The sequence below is a fragment of the Perca flavescens genome, chromosome 10, assembly GCF_004354835.1.
Source record: "Perca flavescens isolate YP-PL-M2 chromosome 10, PFLA_1.0, whole genome shotgun sequence".
NCBI classification, from domain to species: domain Eukaryota; kingdom Metazoa; phylum Chordata; class Actinopteri; order Perciformes; family Percidae; genus Perca; species Perca flavescens.
Window position 1 is genome coordinate 18,124,658 of NC_041340.1, and position 18,528 is coordinate 18,143,185.

General features: G+C 40.3%; 1 protein-coding gene across 1 annotated transcript; it reads right to left on the reverse strand.

The window, feature by feature from the left end:
* Positions 1-424: 424 nt before the first annotated feature.
* Positions 425-17,133, reverse strand: chrnb5b (cholinergic receptor, nicotinic, beta 5b). Its single transcript, XM_028589461.1, has 6 exons — positions 16,684-17,133; positions 7,725-7,870; positions 7,006-7,050; positions 6,678-6,787; positions 2,453-3,443; positions 425-1,079 (listed from the first exon to the last, which is right to left on the reverse strand). Exons 1-6 carry the CDS (start codon positions 16,733-16,735, stop codon positions 927-929), a joined length of 1,497 nt encoding a protein of 498 aa, XP_028445262.1. The 5' UTR covers positions 16,736-17,133; the 3' UTR covers positions 425-926.
* Between the last annotated feature and the right edge of the window lie 1,395 nt (positions 17,134-18,528).

The window sequence follows — 18,528 nt, forward strand, 5'->3', positions numbered from 1 at the left end:
TCTCTTTTAGAGTCAACAAAGAACAGTGCTTGTTGTATGCATGCAGGCCCCAATAATGTCATGTTAGGGCCATTAGAATGTGATTAAGTCACAGAGAGATAGGGTGGTAGAAAAGCGCAAAACCAAATATGTTCTTAACAGAAAAAGTCCTGAGTTTCTGTTGGCCAGGTAACCTTTGTGAACAGCGTTGGAGGTCAACACACTTTCAAATTAACAATGTCAGGTAAAGGTTTTCTTTTTAAAATACTGCTACATTTCAATCATTGGAGACTCCAGATCCATATTGATCCCACTTCATGTTTTCAATGATTCTGGTTTATTATAAATTGGGGCTTCTTTTCATAGTTTCGGCCATGGTTTCTTTTGATTATGATATAATTTCACACACCAAAGTATTTGCTGTGTGCACGTATAACTACGATAAGTAAGCTAGGCCAAAGTTGAAACAGGAAGTCAATCAACTGTGATTGCTGGTACAACAGACTTTTAAGGTTATACATTTACTGTTTGCCTCCTTTGCTTCTCATTCAAATAAGTTTGGCTAACCCAGGGGTTTGCAGGTTTTCTGGTAAACAAGTGGTAGGGGCACATATACCGTGTTGCGTCCACGTTCCCAGATCTCCAGTTACAGTACGATCTCCATGTATTGAATGATGGCCACACTATGAAAATATGACCCAAGGTGTTATAAACCAGAGTTATCCATTGATTAAAGATGAGTGGAGCAGAGGAGGGCTCATGGAGGATGAAGGGGACAAGGAGTGGAAGTAATGAAGGGAGCAGGTTGTGGAAGAGGGCTAAAGTGCATCATTATAATGTCCCAGTGAGCGTGTGGTGCAAGGCGGACATGTGAGTTTGTGTGTTAAAATGTTGTCAGAGCTCTGTTTCTAAGGGGGCACTCAAAGTTCATGATGATGTTTCAGCTTTCAGTTATGGTCTATCTCATCAATGGGAGTGTTGTAATTCTGGAACAGAGGCTGCATGAAGAGGCCCAGTGTTCCGACCACACACACAAACACAAAGATCCACAGGAAGAGACGGTCGATCACCATGGCCACGTACTTCCAGTCTTCAATGATCTGCAGAGAGAGGTCATATTTTAACAGTTGCCACTGTTGTGTTTCCTTTCCTGAACATAAGTCAGCTGAATTGTTTTTTGCATAGTAACTTTTGTCTCTGGTGCTTATATTTTGTTATACATAATAAAAACATGTAAACAAATTCACAAACCACTGAATTAAATATTTTGATGGATTTGCTCTGAGGGCAAACCATTTGTACCAAAGCTGCTTTGGTCTTTGCCAATGTTGTGGCTAGTTTTCCTCATGCTCAATAGTGTAATTAATTGGGAATCAAATTACATGCAGTGCAAATGAATCACCACTGATATAAAGCATAACTAAGACCTTAATTAAGCTAATTATGGAAAGGCAAACACTCCAACCACAATCATTTCCAAAACACATAGGATGGAGATTATATAGGCCTAAATAAATCCATCACATAGCATATGTGGTACTGCCTAGGAAATCAACATTTGCAGACCAAGACGATTGTTCAGATTGTGTCCAGTTTTAAAATAGGTAACAAGCTACAGTTTGTATTGTAACATCATCATTTCTGTCACTATGAATCAATAAAAAATAATAGATAACTTGAACACAAAGACATAAAGAGGTGGTGATTTGAGCTACATGCTAATGTCAACATGCTTAGTTTGTCGTGTTAACATGCTAACATTTACTAATTAGCATTAAACACAAACTACAGTTGATGCTGACTAGAATGTTATTTGTTTTGCAGGTATTTGGTTGTAAACCAAGGTATTGGATTAAATAATAACTTTGACATGATGATGGTGCAAGAGGAAATGTGAGTGGATTGTTATCACAATTCATTCTGTGGGAACCTGAATGTCTATACAAAATTTTATGACAATCCATCAAATAGTTGTTGAGGCATGTCATGTAAATGTGAACCACATGGTGGCCCTAGAGGAGAAATCAGGGATCACCACGGTCATTAGATATATCATATTTAAGACATGTTTGACTCAATCCATCATGTCAATGCTGAGAAATTTCACTGCATAATTAAACATTATGACCTGCTCATGGTGTTAAATGGAAAGTCAGGGGATCAACAAAGTCCACCCAGTGGGCACCATGAATGTCTGTACCAAATCTTATGGCAAACCAATAAATAGCTGTCAAGATATTTCACTCAGAAACACAAATGTCAAGCTTACAGTAGCGCCAGAGAAGTGGTGGACTGGCCAACAGATCAATATTGCTATCCATATAGCTATGCTGCTAGTGTGGCTTCACTTTACTCTATCCTATCTATCTGTTTGTGGCTAGCCTGCCACAACAAACAACAAGCAGGTAAAAGAAAAGTTTGTGAAGAATGCTGCATATATTTAGACTTAAGACACACATGCAGATACACCTACCCCTTCATCATCATCCTCGCTTTTCATCTTCTCAGCAATGTAGCGCACACCATCCACAGCATCCTCCACATCAATGTTGCACTTGAGCGTCATCCTCTTCCTGAACTCCGTGTTCTCTGGCAAGTCACCGATCCTCCAGCCGTAGCGTTTGGCAGACTCCTCATTCACAAAGAAAGATGAGGGGGAATCTACCATTCCTGCAGGACTTCCAGACCCTCCCTCGGCTCCACGCAGCTTCTGGTCAGAGTATGATCGCTGCTTGTGTCTTTTCCGGAACTTCTCACGGATGTTTGAGCTACCGGGTCTCCGCATAAAGAGGTAAGAGGGGAGCTGGTACAGGAAGATGCGCTTGACCCAAGGAGGCATGGTGTGCGTACTGGGGGACCGATGGTGCACGTTGAGCACACAAACGCTGGTGACAATGGAGAAGGTGACCAGCACCATTGAGAACATCAGGTACTTTCCAATCAGAGGCACTGCTAAAGACGTGGGTGGTACAATCTTTGAGATAAGGAGTAAAAACACAGTCAGGGCCAAGAGGACAGAGATACAGAGAGTCATCTTCTCACCACAGTCTGACGGGAGGTAGAACACCAGAATAGCCAGCGAAGTGATCAGGATGCAGGGAATGATCAGGTTGATGGTGTAGAAAAGAGGTTTTCTCTTGATGATAAAGTCATAGGTGATATCCAGGTATCTGATGTCATTAGGGTCTTCATTCTTGCGTCCAGGCAGTGAAACAATATCCCACTCCCCGCTGGGTTTGAAGTCGTCACGTGAGGCGAAATCACTGAGAAGGATGAGATCGATCTCAGTGTGGTCGTAGGTCCAGGAGCGAAACATGAGGGTGCAGTTCTGCTGGTCAAAAGGGAAATCACGGACTTCAATTTTGCAGGCCGACTTGTAGATGGCTGGTGGGAGCCAGGCCACCTCACCGTTGTTGGAGACCACGGCATTACAGTAGAAGGAGACTTCATAGGTCCCGTCAGCACTGAAAGGGGAGAAGGTAGGAGGTAAGCAAAGAAAAGGAGAAATATGAAGTAAAATCACTCAAAGAGAAACTGGTAGGAAGAGGCAAGAAGAGGATGTCTTGGTTACCTTACTTTATTTAGCCTGCTTTTTAGATTGTTGAATTGTTACTTTTACTTGAGTAAAGAATCTGAATACTTTATCCACCTCCTCACAAACACATACATGAAAATTAAATTGTTGTCAAATCAACAATACCAAAAGGTAAGCTTACAAGGAGGAGGTTGGGCTGGCGGACGAAGCTGGTAGCTGAGCCAGTGATGGGGAAGCATGAATAGAGAAGCTGATCACCTAATGCAAGTGTGACTTCAGTGCTTTGACTGATAGCTTCATCACACTGTTAACTGAGAGGTTCTTCCACACTCTCAACCTTACTTAACGAGAACCACTCCACTGTATTTCTCTGGTTGAAATCTATGTAATCATTTGTCAAATCCATTAGTACACCTAAACAACAGAATCATAACTGTCACCGTGTTTCTGCAGAGGAGACACATGCAACAGTTTTGTGTGTTGGAAGTTAAAGGATGTTTCATGATCATCTCAAGGGAGGAGCTCAACCTGGGGCACATCCCAGCAACATGGCAACAACTGCCCCCCTCCCCCTTACCTCAAATCTGCTGAGACTGACTTTTTTCCAAGGCTGAAGGTGCTGCATTATAGATAAGTGGCCTATCAATTATAAAGTAGGTCAGGAATCCAACCATCACACTCGGACTCTAATGCTTTGGGCCCTGCTGTGAATGTGCAGACTAATTAAAAATGCAGAGGCCCCACCTGCTTACTGCAACCTGTGGTCCCCAACACTTGGCCAGAGACCTCGACCTGAAGTCTTAAAGTAGTGCTGATCATCTCCTATCATTTTGCCTCTTAAGCCATTATGCTCTTTATGGGGTCTTTAACTGCCCAGCAATTGCGGCTCATAAAAGTGTAATGCCTACCACTCCTGTATAAACTGTGGGGTAACACTGCTGACCAAAACACAAAAGCTACGCATCCACACAGCTGTGAGCCTGTCAAAGTTCATTCTTTATTCTTGAAACTGCTGATGATCATGTAGTATGATTGAAAGCTCCAGAACAACTGAAGGGATCTTTCTTTGTTTTTGTTTAAGTACTCATTCCACAGAAAAATAGCATGACCAATGGCCATGGATTATTTTACTGTTGTAGCTGCTCGAGGTGAAGCTTGTTTTAACTACTTTACATATAGTTAGCTAGTTTAGTCCATTAGTCCAGTGGTTCCCAACCTAGGGATTGTGCTCCCTCTAGTCTATGTCGACAATGTTTCATGTCCCTCATTTCGGCCGGATGTGCGTTACCTTCCGCTTAGCGCCGCCCAAGACAATTGTGATTGGTTTAAAATAAAATGCCAATAAACAAGTGCACATTTTTCTCCTATCCCAGGATGCTGTGTGGACTAGCCAGACCCTCCTCCACAGCGCTGTGGAGGGGGGTCTGGCAATGCAAGACTATGCTCCCTCCAAAGGATCACAAGCTATATCTGAGGGGTTGTGAGATGACTAATGGGAGAGGAAAATTAGAAAAAACAAAGTTCTGATACACAAATCTGTTTTCAGTTTTTGACTTTTCATGTACAGTACAGGCCAAAAGTTTGGACACACCTTCTCATTCAATGCGTTTCCTTTTTATTTTCATGACTATTTACATTGTAGATTCTCACTGAAAGCATCAAAACTGTGAATGAACACATATGGAATTATGTACTTAACAAAAAAGTGTGAAATAACTGAAAACATGTCTTATATTTTAGATTGCGAAAAAATTCCACTAATTAACCCTGACAAGGCACACCTGTGAAGTGAAAACCATTTCAGGTGACTACCTCATGAAGCTCATTGAGAGAACACCAAGGGTTTGCAGTGCTATCAAAAAAGCAAACAGTGGCTACTTTGAGGAATCTAAAATATAAGACATGTTTTCAGTTATTTCACACTTTTTTGTTAAGTACATAATTCCATATGTGTTGATTCATAGTTTTGATGCCTTCAGTGAGAATCTACAATGTTAATAGTCATGAAAATAAAGAAACACGTTGAATGAGAAGGTGTGTCCAAATGTTTGGCCTGTACTGTATATGTTTTGGTACTTTTTATGTATAATGAATTATTTTCCTTATAAGGACTCATATTCTAGCCATCACAATTAAATCAAGAAAAACAGACCAATCAAAGCACCATGTTTCTAAAATGAAGTAGATAGCAAAATTGTGCTTAAAATGTAAGACCTTGTTTTCTCTGTACTTTAGTGTGTAATGTTAATGTAATGCTAACTACAATTTTATGATTTAAATTAACTGTTAATGTTAAACTGTTAAAAGAATCTAGTAGATGGAAAAGACCCAGGTGTTGACCTATATGGGTGACAGATGAGGTAAGTGTGAGTGTGCCAGTGGATAGAGGCAGCGGGGCTAATTTATCCATGAATGAACTTATTACAGCAGTAACATTCTCATGTATTGATTTGATTGACTATTTTTTAAGTGAAGACTCACTTGTTCAGACTAGCTTTTGGGTAGCCTATGTCTTTTATTTATTTGAAAATTGATTCTGTTGTACTTGTATCTTATTCTGTTGACTATTTTTACCATGTTTTATTGTCTATGCACATTGTAAAGCACTTTGTGACCTTGTCTGTGAAAAGCGCTGTATAAATAAAATTTACTTACTTACTTACTTACTTATACAGCTGTAAGATGATTTTCGGAAAGTGAAAACTTCACTCCTCACATCAATGTTTTGTTGTACTGAGTAGTTTGAATGTGGAGAGAGGGCGTTACAGTGCATTGATTTCTATTGAGACCTATTATTGTAAAGGCTATGATTTGATTGTATTGATCCAATGTACATATCATAATCCTCAACAATGTTGTAACTTTCTGTAAAACCTATAATCTTTCATCCCTTCAAATATCACTCATCATCATGAGACTCTGCAGACAGTCTAGACAGTGTTAACAAAACATTTTGGTTGCATTCATTATCCTAAGAGAGGTGGGGATAAAAAACTGAGATAAGAGGATAGAAGAAATAAGAGGATATGAGAAAACATTTCAGGAAAATGGGGCTTTTGAATAAAGTTGTTCATTGTTTGTGTTTTGTTCTTCTTTTAATCACTTAGTTTTACACATACACACAAACATACATGCACATTATGTCTTTTAGAATCAGACGTACTTATTGTAGAGGACAATGTCCGGCAGCCAGATGTGTTGTGACGGGAGACGGATTTTCTTGATTCCCTCGTACTCTTCAGGGTCCCACATTAATCTGTAGTCAGTCCATACCTGATGGCGCAGTGTACACACACATATGCACACATTAGAAATAGAGTAATTTAAAAGAGACATACATGCAAACAGAAAAAAAACATAAACATAGCAGTTCATGCATAGCAATACATACACTGGTTCAGTGAACCCTTATCTGGCAAAACAAAGCATTTTAAACAGTTGGACACATACACACACAGAAAAGAGAACAAGAGGATGAGTGGGACACAAACCTGACTGAGCCAACAGTTGGTGGTCATGATCTGCTCCCTCTCATTCTGAAACACAGACAGGATGAGGGTTTGTGGATGGCTGAACTCATCCTAATAGAATAATCCTCCACCATATACTTTCTTGAATTATCTTAAAGGTCCCATGGCATGGAAATTTCACTTTATGAAGTTGTTTAACATTAATATGCGTTCCCCCAGCCTGCCTATGCTCTCCCAGTGGCTAGAAATGGCAATAGATGTAAACCGAGCCCTGGGTATCCTGCTCTGTCTTTGAGAAAATGAAAGCTCAGATGGGCCGATCTGGAATCTTGCTCCTTATGAGGTCATAAGGAGCAAGCCTCCCCTTTCTCTGCTTTGCCCGCCCGGAGAATTTGGCCCACCCATGAGAGAGAGACATCATGGCTTTCAAACGAGCAAAGTGGCAGTCGGTCAAGGCCACACCCCCACCCTCCACCTTGCCCCCCCTCTCTCCTCCTCAATAGCTACAGACAAAGAAATGGCACATCCTAAGGAAAGCTATTGTGAGACTGGCTCTAGTGGCTGTAATTCTGCACCAAGGCTGAATTTCGGGAAAGAGACTTCAGATACAGTATTAGGGGACCACTAAGGCCTATATAAAAGCATCCAAAGAGCACCTTGTCATGGGACCTTTAAATTAGCAAGATTTGCATCTATAATAACAGAATATGTGGATTTGGATAGAGTGTGTGTTTCCTCACCACGTTGATCAGCTGGGCCAGAGACACCTGGATGTAAATGGTGACCTGCTGGCTATTGTTGACAGCTGGTCTGATCAGCTTGTTGTAGCGGTCTGGTGACAACAGGTGACTCACCAGCCGCTCCTCCACCTCTGCACACAGGGCAGCTGCACATACACAAACACACACACACACACACACACACACACCAGAAAAACAGAGTTGAAAAACAACTATGTGTATTATGTAATTGTTCATTGGTCCAATCATGTACTAATTGGCCAAACAATGGTTCTCCATTACATTCAAGTAATTCTGAGTCAAAGGTATTAAGAATTTCTGACAGCTATAAAATCTCTACTTGGTAAAAAGAACTACAGAAGTGTCAACACTAATACAATGCATATACCTTGATAGCTATTGGTTGGATTTGCAAAGGAGGAATCCTCAAATTTTTCACGTCTAACACATAGTGACCAAATTCCAGTCAACATTAGCATCTTACTTTGAGGATGTAGTTGCGCTATAGAAAGCAGACGTGCTGACCGCTTCCTTTGCTAGTCTCTGTTCTGCAAGCAGTTGTTACTAAAAGGGATTCATCTTTGATCCTATACATCTGGAAAATGTTTATGGTGTTTTCTGTCCATATTATAAATTAAATGGGCATATACAGCTGTATTTGATATCAAATTCTGAACTAATAAAGCAAAGAAAATATTATTTTAGTTAGCATAAAACTATGTATTTCATTCTGTCGGATACCTTTCTGTCGGATACTTTTCAAATAATTTCCAACCTTTCCAACTACAGCCCTGCACAACTGCCTCAAAGGACTTCCCTAATTTCATCATCTCAGTGGAGTGAGTATTGAGATGCACTAATATCAGGACAACATGGTGTGTTGAGGGTGCCTTACATTGAATAATGTGTGTGTCTTAAACAAGCAGGTATGGTGACTACAGGCCTGGAGCCACATGTAGAGGGTGGTCTTAGTTATTGACTCAGTTTGATTTTACAGATGGCCTTAATTTTGATGCAACCTTGAGTTCAAGTTTCCAGCTCTACAGTCTGATGGGATAAATCATATCTGAAAGAGGTGTGACATAGTTAAAATGAACAGGTTAAAGTGGCTCTGATTTTAAAATAAATTTCACAATAACATAGTAGGTGCCTTACAAATGGATGAGGTCTAAAGTACAGTTGAAAATTAAACAGAAATGAAAGTAGGTGTAGCAGTGATCATAAATACCTCAACCATTTTAAGCACTAATAAGAGTCTTTGAAGTAATGAAGGAATTAAGACACAAAACCTGACCTGACTTTATTCACAACTATAATCCCATCTGACTTCAGCTCCCTGATCATTGCTGACTCTAGATTATGAAAAAAACAACTAAATAACAGGAGTATACACACACACACACACACACACACACACACACACACACACACACACTCATGCCCAGAGGTGAAGCTATGTTTATATCTCATGCTGTAAGGCTCACCAATTAGGTTCTTAGATGTAATATGTGTGTAATGAGAGTAATGTGAGTGTGTGTCCAACACACATATAAAACTATACCTACTTCCCACACAGGCATTTCACTGTATAGTGTAAATTGCATATTGCTTGTTAACAATGCATGCAATCTGCAATCTACAGTATATGACAATAATGAGACACATTTGAACCAACACACATGCACATGCCCATTCACACACACACATACACACACACACAGCCACCACAGGGCTGATTTTACCCATTTAATCAACAAAGCACAATGTCTGGGTCACAAGTGATAGTTAATGGATTAAAACATGGACGTTGCTAGGCTTTTATACATTTTAAACTTATGGAAATAATTTTGGAGTCCCTCGTTTTGGCTTGTGTATTTAAGAAAAGAAACTCTCTCCAATTAAAATGCTCCATTAGAACTGACTGTTACAAAAGCAGTTCAATCAGGAGAGACCTAATTTTGATTTATGTGCACAATAGAACTGATACATGAGAAAAGTATTTGGCGATTAGACTTCATCGTGACATCATTGAATTCCCACATCATTCATTCATCACATTTTAGAGGGGGTTGAGAAGCCTTGAGTATTGTGGGATACCCCCGATGGAGTCTAGAGACTGGTGGTGATGGTGATGACTGAAGAGGATGCTGAGATCTGGATGAATGAGAAAAGGAGCGAGCTCTGGTGAGCTCAGACCTGGGAGCTGGAAATGATGAACTGGAGGTAAACGGGGAAGAGGAGGGTCACGACAACTCACACTGAAATGAGAGCTAACAGCAACGAAGGAAAACATTTAAGTATTGACAGCAAGAAGGTGATTGTCTGATAGAGATTGTGGCTAAATCTGGTTGGTTTAACTAAAAGAGTACACAGCCCTAATCAGCCGATAATGGTAAGCAGGAGGAGAGGGAGAGTGAGGTGAATGAGAATGAGTGAGTAACATAAGATAGTCTTCCTGACTGAACTTACGCTAAGCTTCATATCTTTTACATATGATCTGACATTGCCCAATGATTGCAGAGTTTTGGAAGTATATTACTACAACTACCTCATAAATTATAGAAACAAATCCTAACATGTGGAGACTTGAACCCATTGCAAATAAAACTGACTGTGACTCTGATTTCCACCTTTTTATGGCTCCATATCTGCATATCTTCCTCCATTGAAAATAGAAATACTAACCTGGTTTTCTCTTGTGCTCCTGTACAAGCCACACACTCTCTGTCACACCCACTTTCATTTAAAAGCCTTTTCTCTTGTGTCTTGTACCTGTTCTTTCCTCTTTTCTTTTATCAGTTTTTATATCCCTTGTTATCTGGAAGGCTTTTGTGCTTCATAAATAAAGTTTGCTTGACATGACAGTTGGCTTTGGCTTTTCTGCTTACTTTACTTGATATTGTATACACTGGAGGTGACAAGAAAGAAATGGGAGAGGTGGATTACATAAGAGGTCAATACAGTGTGTATCTCACCATAACACTTCATCTTCAAAAGGTAGCTAAAGTATGATAATAAAGATTAATCTTAATCTCATAGTTATATTGGGAACATGAACAAGACACCAGAGAAGTAACTAATCTCTATAATTATGGATAAGTCTGGACCTTTACATTCAGCTGAGCACTGAAGTAATAATATCTGTCAGTCCCCCAGTCATTTATATTTCCTGTCGTTGTATCCTTGTCCAGCACTTGCACACCTGCTCCCAATTTGCTCATCAGGTCCCCAGACCCTGCCTGCCTGCCTGCCTGTTACCACATATCTTTGATCACAGCGCTAGTAAACTTTGCTGTTACTCTCGCTGTTTGTCTGTGAGGCATGCATTTATGTCCACACCTTGCTTCACTGAGTTGTTACAGATATCAGTAACGAGTCAAGGCAAGTCACGTGTCTAATGTCTTTCTAATACATTTCTTTTGTGTTGTTCTCTCACATAACTAACACTAATAGAAGTGTAAAAAATAGGCCAAGGGACATCCATGAAGGGGTCCCCAATATATTCTCTATTTTGTAAGGGGTCCTTGGCTGAAAGAAAATTGAGAACCTCTGCTTTAAAAAATGTTTCTTTTTGTTTCATGACATGTTTTGGAAAACTAAGCGTCACACAGCCAAACTTGCTTTTAGCTAGAGACCTATATCTGAAAACAACCATTCAAACAACCATTCAAGACCTGGAAGACAGATGATTCAGCAAGTGACCAGTCAGGTGTAAGAAGAAATTATGTTGATAATGCAGTGATAGATAAAAACTGTCAGTCGTCTATTGTGCAGCCTACTGGAAGTGACGTCTGTCCAGACCACAGCGAGCACAGAGGAAACTGTGGTCTGCCTTTGTCAGCCAACAAAATTCACCTTTATCCCACAGAAAAACTGCCGAAAGGTTTGGAGGCGATCTGATTCTAAAACCTCTGTAATTGAAGAGTTTCCGTCATCTAACTGCCTTGAATAGTCTAAGCTGTAGAGTTTGACACTATCCTAGCATAACATATGACAGCTATACAACAGCTGTATGGCCATGTTTAATTTCAGCTGCAAAAGGCACAACATGTACAGTAGAAGACATTGTGTATAGTCAATCATTCACATTAAAACAGCTGTGCAAACATGTCTGAACTGACTTCACCATTATACTTGTGTCCTGACATCCCAAATTTGTGCAGTTGGCATTTTTGGGGAACTACAAATATTGTTTATTTTGACATGCACTGTTTTTTTTAGCAATTCTGCCAACTGTCATATCACTATATGTCCAAGATGAAAAATTCTTCTGAGATATGTCAGGATCAGAGTGAAAATGAGGCACTGAGCTTTGAAGGCATGTGCAGGAAAGAGAGATATATTGTACACTTGCTCAGTCCAGATTAACCTCCAGCAGGCTTCCATCTGAAAAGGAGACAGCAGAAGTGTCTGACATCAGAGAGACTATGACATGACACTAAACCTCGAGGGTAAATGTCTTTAGAGAGCTCTGAAACCCAGAGCTCTGTCTGGCAGGATTAGACGATAGCCGAGACAGAGACACATTAAAGGAGAAGAGGATATACACACAATAAACAACAAACATCAGCAAGGAGTGTTGGATCAAACAATTACCAGATTAGTATAATCATCTGATAAAATGAAATTGGATCATGCCGTATTATGGTGATGATTCATGGGAAATCACAGTTATACAGTTTGCTTAAGGGGATCACATCCTGGCAACAATTCATTGTTTATATGCAATAAGGGCGCAAGCTGCTGTATAATGGTACACAGGTTTCTTGTATTAATCAAAGCATGTTTTTGGTTGCTTGAGAGTTGAGACCACACTCTCTATAAATCCTGTTAGTCCAGCTCAATGTTTCAGCTTTATTTGTTGTTGTGCTTTTGTTAATTGGATTAAAAGCCTCAATAAAAAGCAAGAGCTTCTAAACCGCCAAGGAGTGACTTAAAGTTGGCCGCAAAATGTAGAGAACTGTCAGGAACCTGTTTAGTATGTTATTGAACTACAATCCTTATCTGTGCCGCTAAAATGAATGATGGCTTCAATTACAGGGCCATTCCACTGACTGCACACATGAAGTTCATTTTATGCATCATGAGGAGTAACAATAACATTAACATGTCTTCTGTGTATGAATTCTAAATTAAAAAAAAGTAACCCTGATGACACTGATGGCTTGCAGAAAGCCTGAATTACCGTTGGGCTAATGAAGTTTAAAAGACATGGTTATTTACCAGGCAGGGAGGGTCAAACACAAAAATAATAATATTAGTTTCATCATGCGAACTGTAGGAACCATTGTTTTATGTCCGTAGGGACTAAAAATCAGGATATCTGGCCTTTGCTGCATCAATTTTGATCATTCTTTTGTTGTCCCCTCACTTTATGAACGGGCAAAACTAAATCACTGGAGTAACCCTTTAATTTCAGCACATAGCATATACTGTTGGTTGTTTGGTATTGTTTAGAAAAAACTAAAGCAAACAATTTCTTTTATTTATTATCAAATCCTTATCCAAACCACCATGGTCTGCAGTGTGGCCTTTATTTAGTGGCTTCAGCCTTTGTTTTTCTCTGGCAGCTCACTGATTTCTGCCAGAGAAAAATAGGATATGTCATATTGCCTTAAAATGTAAAGAGGAGGGCATAAAGATAAACCCAGAACAAAACTACTAAACCGTGAAAGACAAATTACTTTATGTGACAAAGTAGAAAGGACTGAGGAAGAAGCGCAGTATGGGCTGTATGGAGTGATGTAAGAGTTTGACAGTAAATGCTAAAATGGTAGATGAAACTAAAATGAGATGGTATGAGGTAAATGTAAGTAGAGACGGAGCATTAGGGAGTCTACCAGCAGGTCCCATCACACATGTATGCACACATACACACACATATATATACACACACTACTGTCTGCCTCGCTGCACTCTCCCCACCTCAATAATTCATCGCTGCAAAAATAAAAATGCCATCATCTCACAAGCGGAGACTCAAACACAATCAAAGATTATTCTCTGTGCCTTTCTAAACCAGATCAAATCAACACATCAGTCTCCATCACAACATACAGAATGTGTAAAACATGACAAAACAAACATTCGTCCATATGCTTTGTTGCTGCTATGTTTGGGTGATGCAGATGGACAGACAGGCTGCCATCATCGGCCCAGTATACAAAGATCCAAAATCTGCATCCTGTAGGTTCTTTTTTAGTTTAGTGAATTATTCAATGTCTTGGCATCTGGGCTGGCCTTTCTTGAACCAAAACAATTTAGGATTCAGCTGTCTTTGGCTTTTCTCAGTACACTGACCGTATCAGTCATGTTTTACAAGACACCCACGTGCCACTCATATGCATCTGTAGCAACATGGTCGAGTTCTAGCAAGACATTTTACATTGCTCACAGTGTATCTACTGCCTATGTGTTTTTTAGTATCTCATGGGATTTATGTTGGTTGTTTGCCCTCAAACGTTTCAGAGACAGTGCATCCTCCATCTGTGAGGATAAAACCAACTATTTTTTTACTCCAATGATTTTCTTTATCTGTCACAACCTCTCCCTCATGTCTTTCTGTCCTGCTCTGCTCTTTTCCTCTTAGCAGCGACAGGAACAGAAGTGAGATAATGGCAGCAGAATACATGGCTTTCTTCTGTTCTCAGCTCCCTGAGTGTTACTCTCACATTTAACCACTGCTTAAGTTTCTTCAAAACACATCTGATGCAGCTATCTCTGGCTGGAAAACCACTAATATCTCTCTTAATCTGCCTCCTTTCTTTCATTCAAAGACCATCATCCAAACCAGTGTGCCAACGCAATGACTAATACTTTACTATAAAGTGTTGACTCATTGGTGCAAGGCACTCTTGACACAACACACATATGCAGTTATGAGAAAGCAGATTTTAAATTCATGAGAAACAACAGCCTTAGAATAACCCGAGGGCAAAACTTAGAGATGCATATTTCTGCCCACATGTAAAGCATTACCCAAGGGCTAGACGCAGAGTCTGAGTCGTCACACACGGATAGCATGTGATTTTCCCTCCTACACTCCGAGGCGTTTTGCAAGCTTTTTAATCGGCAACACTTAATCAGGTGTAACCATAGCACACATTAGCAGATTTACTACAGCTGATACAGAGAGAAACAGAGAGGACAGGAGACAGAGGAGTGTGTGTTGAGGAACTCAACATGTCAGATAAGTTACAGCATAAGAGGAGTGGAAAAATATGAGATGAAATAAAGAAAGATATTTGGCATGCAGGAAGAGACTGCGAGTTACACAAAGAGTGACAAGAGACAGAACGACAGAAAGCAAATACGTCACAACAAAGTGGCTGCCTGGATTTAGTCATTTTACTGTAGCAGACAGAGTGAAGTTTGATAAGAGTGACAGGCATGCCATGCCTCAGCTGCAGACAGAGCACAGGTGATAGTGAACAAGTCCTAGAAATAAGACCAAGTTGGATCTGTTAGACAATAAAAAGGCACAAAAAGGTCAAGATAAGGTTACACATGGAAGGAAATAAGGTTGTGGGAACAATTAGAAGGAGCCTCCAATGCACAAATTGTAGTCCATACTTGATAACTTCATCTAGAGCGTGTGGAGAATGTGCTCTCTAGTTCAAGACTCGCTTAAAATAAGCTGAAGACTTAGGGAGTTTATAATATTGCTGATGCAAGATTTAGATGAACATGTAAGGTGGAAGGGAATGAAAAAAGGAGAGGGCCATAAGGTTATAATGACAGGCAAACCATAAGTAAAGAGAGAGCAGAGTAACAAGTGAAACCTGACCTTCATCTGCATAATGTCCCCCCAGTGAACTTAATGTGTGTGCTGTTTTAGTGACATAAATAAACACACCTCGCTAATTATAAATTTATGTTTTTCTGTACAATTACCAACTTTTTCAAATAGTGAAATGAGGATTTTCCACAGACTCCCAAAATGTGAAATTTTTGACTGACTAGTTTATTTTTAATTTAGCCTTTTTTTCCTTTTCTTTTTTTTTAAATTATATCAATTTATATTTCTATTATGTGCACACAGCATGCCATTATTCCAATGAAAACCAGTCCATCAAGTCCAGTCATTGAATTTGAAGAAGCAGACACAATGGGTCCTTGGGTTTGCCCTGTTGAGCGCTGCAGCAGCAGATAATGCATTGACGATGACATCCCATTTCAGGACCATAGACAGCTCCTAAACGGGATTCCCCTCCCTGCCTGATTTAGGACCATGGATAGGGCCTCATGCATTGCTTCAATTAATAGAAACAAAAAAAAGAACATGCTTCTACTGGTGCATCATCTAGTAGAAGTGCACTAAGTTAAGGTTCAGTCCATTTAGACCCCTGTTATTATCATCAGAAGGCATTGGCACACACTACAGGCCAATAGGCACAGTCATGAGATTTCATCAAGTAGGTGTGTGTTGTCCCCAATTAGAGCCACTACATCCAACAGGGAAGGAAATTATGTGCAAAAGCACTGCATCCTTTTCCAACATCACAACCATGCGAGTATTAGACAATTCCATTATGACTCCGTGAGTTTGTTGTTTAAAGAGGAGCAAGTTAGTTAATTGAGGCGTGCTGTAAAATCACGTGCTAAACTCTCTGACGCACGGAAATGCCACTATATTTCCCCACCGGCATGCTCTCCGGTATCACGTGCTGCCTGTAAAGTTAAAATGTTGCTTAAACATTTCCGCAAAATTTTAAAACTCACAGAGAGCATTCTTTAGCCTATAGGAGCGGAGCTTTGGTTTGTCATAGCTACAAAGCACATGTGGCATTACATTAAATTAATTCATAACCCTTACCAGACCTATTACTATATTAATTGGCATGCACAGAGCCCAGGGAGAGTGTGCTATTTTACAATGGACAGCCCAAGACCGTGTAATTAAAGCCCTAAAATATAAGCCCCCCCTGCCCCGTCCCATTCCGGGAAGATTTGAACTCACTTGTCACGGTGATAACCAGGAGAGATAACGCTGCTTTCACCGGGACTGCCATCGGTTCCTCCCCTCCAGTGCGACAGACACACGAAAACTTGCAGTCAGATGGAGAGTGTTTCTCGCGTGGGTTTTCTTCTTTCTTACGCCCGATGTGAAGTAAGTAAAGAGTGAAACAAAAAAATAAGACGGTAGTCTGGATTATAGTGGTTTCATTGCAAGGGATTTCGCTAATGACGACCGGTAGCTGAGGCTCGGAGGCATGGAGAGCAACACTGACTGAGCCCAGAGAGGAGGAGGCTGGATGCTTTCTGCCAGAGCGCACCAACTCCCCCGCTGGTCCTGGAGCTGTGATTGCGCGCAGCGGAAACAGATCAGAGTCTCCCTTAATTCTTATTGAGCGATGCAAACAACGTTATCCTCGGGAATATGGGTCAGGAGCTAGTGGGGATACGCCAATCCTGTTATCGCCGAAGCGGCCATTCTTCAGATAAAAGATTTCAGTGCCCCGGTCCTCACATCGCCCTGCCCGCCCTGTGCGCTCCCCCGTCGGGCGTCAGTTTCACTCTGTGCCGTCTCGATCGACACAGTGTGACATGACAACAAACAGGAAGCGATAACAGTCAGAAATCCCCCTCGGGAAGACGTTTACTGTAATACCCAGCAGCCATTGAAACCAACCTTATCTTCTCTAATCAAAGGAGAAATCCCCTCATTGAAAATTTACTTTAAGTTAATTAAAACATACTTTTACTATAAGAAGCTCAGGAGGGAGCAGCTGCAGGAAGCCAAAGCCTTTTTTGTTTTTTTTTCGCAGTGGCTAAAACAACAAAAAGAAAACGTTATCTTTTTCAATTATGCACCCTGTTAACTGATGACAAAATAAAATCATTAAACCCAAAGAATATAGGAGCAAGTCTTTGGCAGCAAGTCAATTTCTATCTGCATTAAGCACATTGTTTCTCAGTTGTTTGTTCCCTCACTGAGGCTGGGAAGGATGAGGGTGTGGAGGTCATGACGTTTCTTATAGGAAGCATGACAACCTTTAGGTGTTGTCAGAACAAGAAATAGTCCAGTGAATGTGAATGTGTATGTTTTATTGATCCCTATGGGGCAATTGTCCACTGTGATTTCACACCACCATCACCACAGGGAGGGCAAAGGTCAGGGTCAGGGGATAAATAGTGTTTAAGGACACTTCCGCATTATATAGACCCAGAAAAGACTCCTAAAATCAAGAGGCTACCAAAGCTGATAGCTTATTGTCAAATCTCAGTCTTGGATCAAGTGTTTAAATTCATCAGAAAACAAAGACAAGCGTGGTAATAATAATAAGAAGCAAAGCAATAACTGCTAATCAGATCAACTACAGTTTCTCTCTGTGTGTGTGTGTGTGTGTGTGTGTGTGTGTGTGTGTGTGTGTGTGTGTGTGTGTGTGTGTGTGTGTATATGTCAATGCAATATAACTGCGTCCCCATGGGGATGTGAGCAGGAGGAAGACATGGCCTTAAATGTGCTTTACAAAACAACTCCAGATAATTGATGGAATAAGGAGGAAGAGAGGAAATAAAATAAAGAAATAAAATGAGGTTGCCATCCTCAAAGATTGTGAAGAGAATGAAAACCTTTTCTGTGGACTGTGGTCCTTTTTTTAAAGATTATACAATACATGTGGAGAAAAAGGTGAGGAAATTTTGGGAAATTAACTTTCACTGTCTTACAGAGAGTTCAACACCACTCTCAGATATTAGAAAGGTATCAATGTTGTCATCTAACTCTCCGCAAGAAAGCAAATAAACATATTTCCCAAGATCACATACAGTGTTCCCAAGAGTTGGAAAAAGAAGCAAAGCA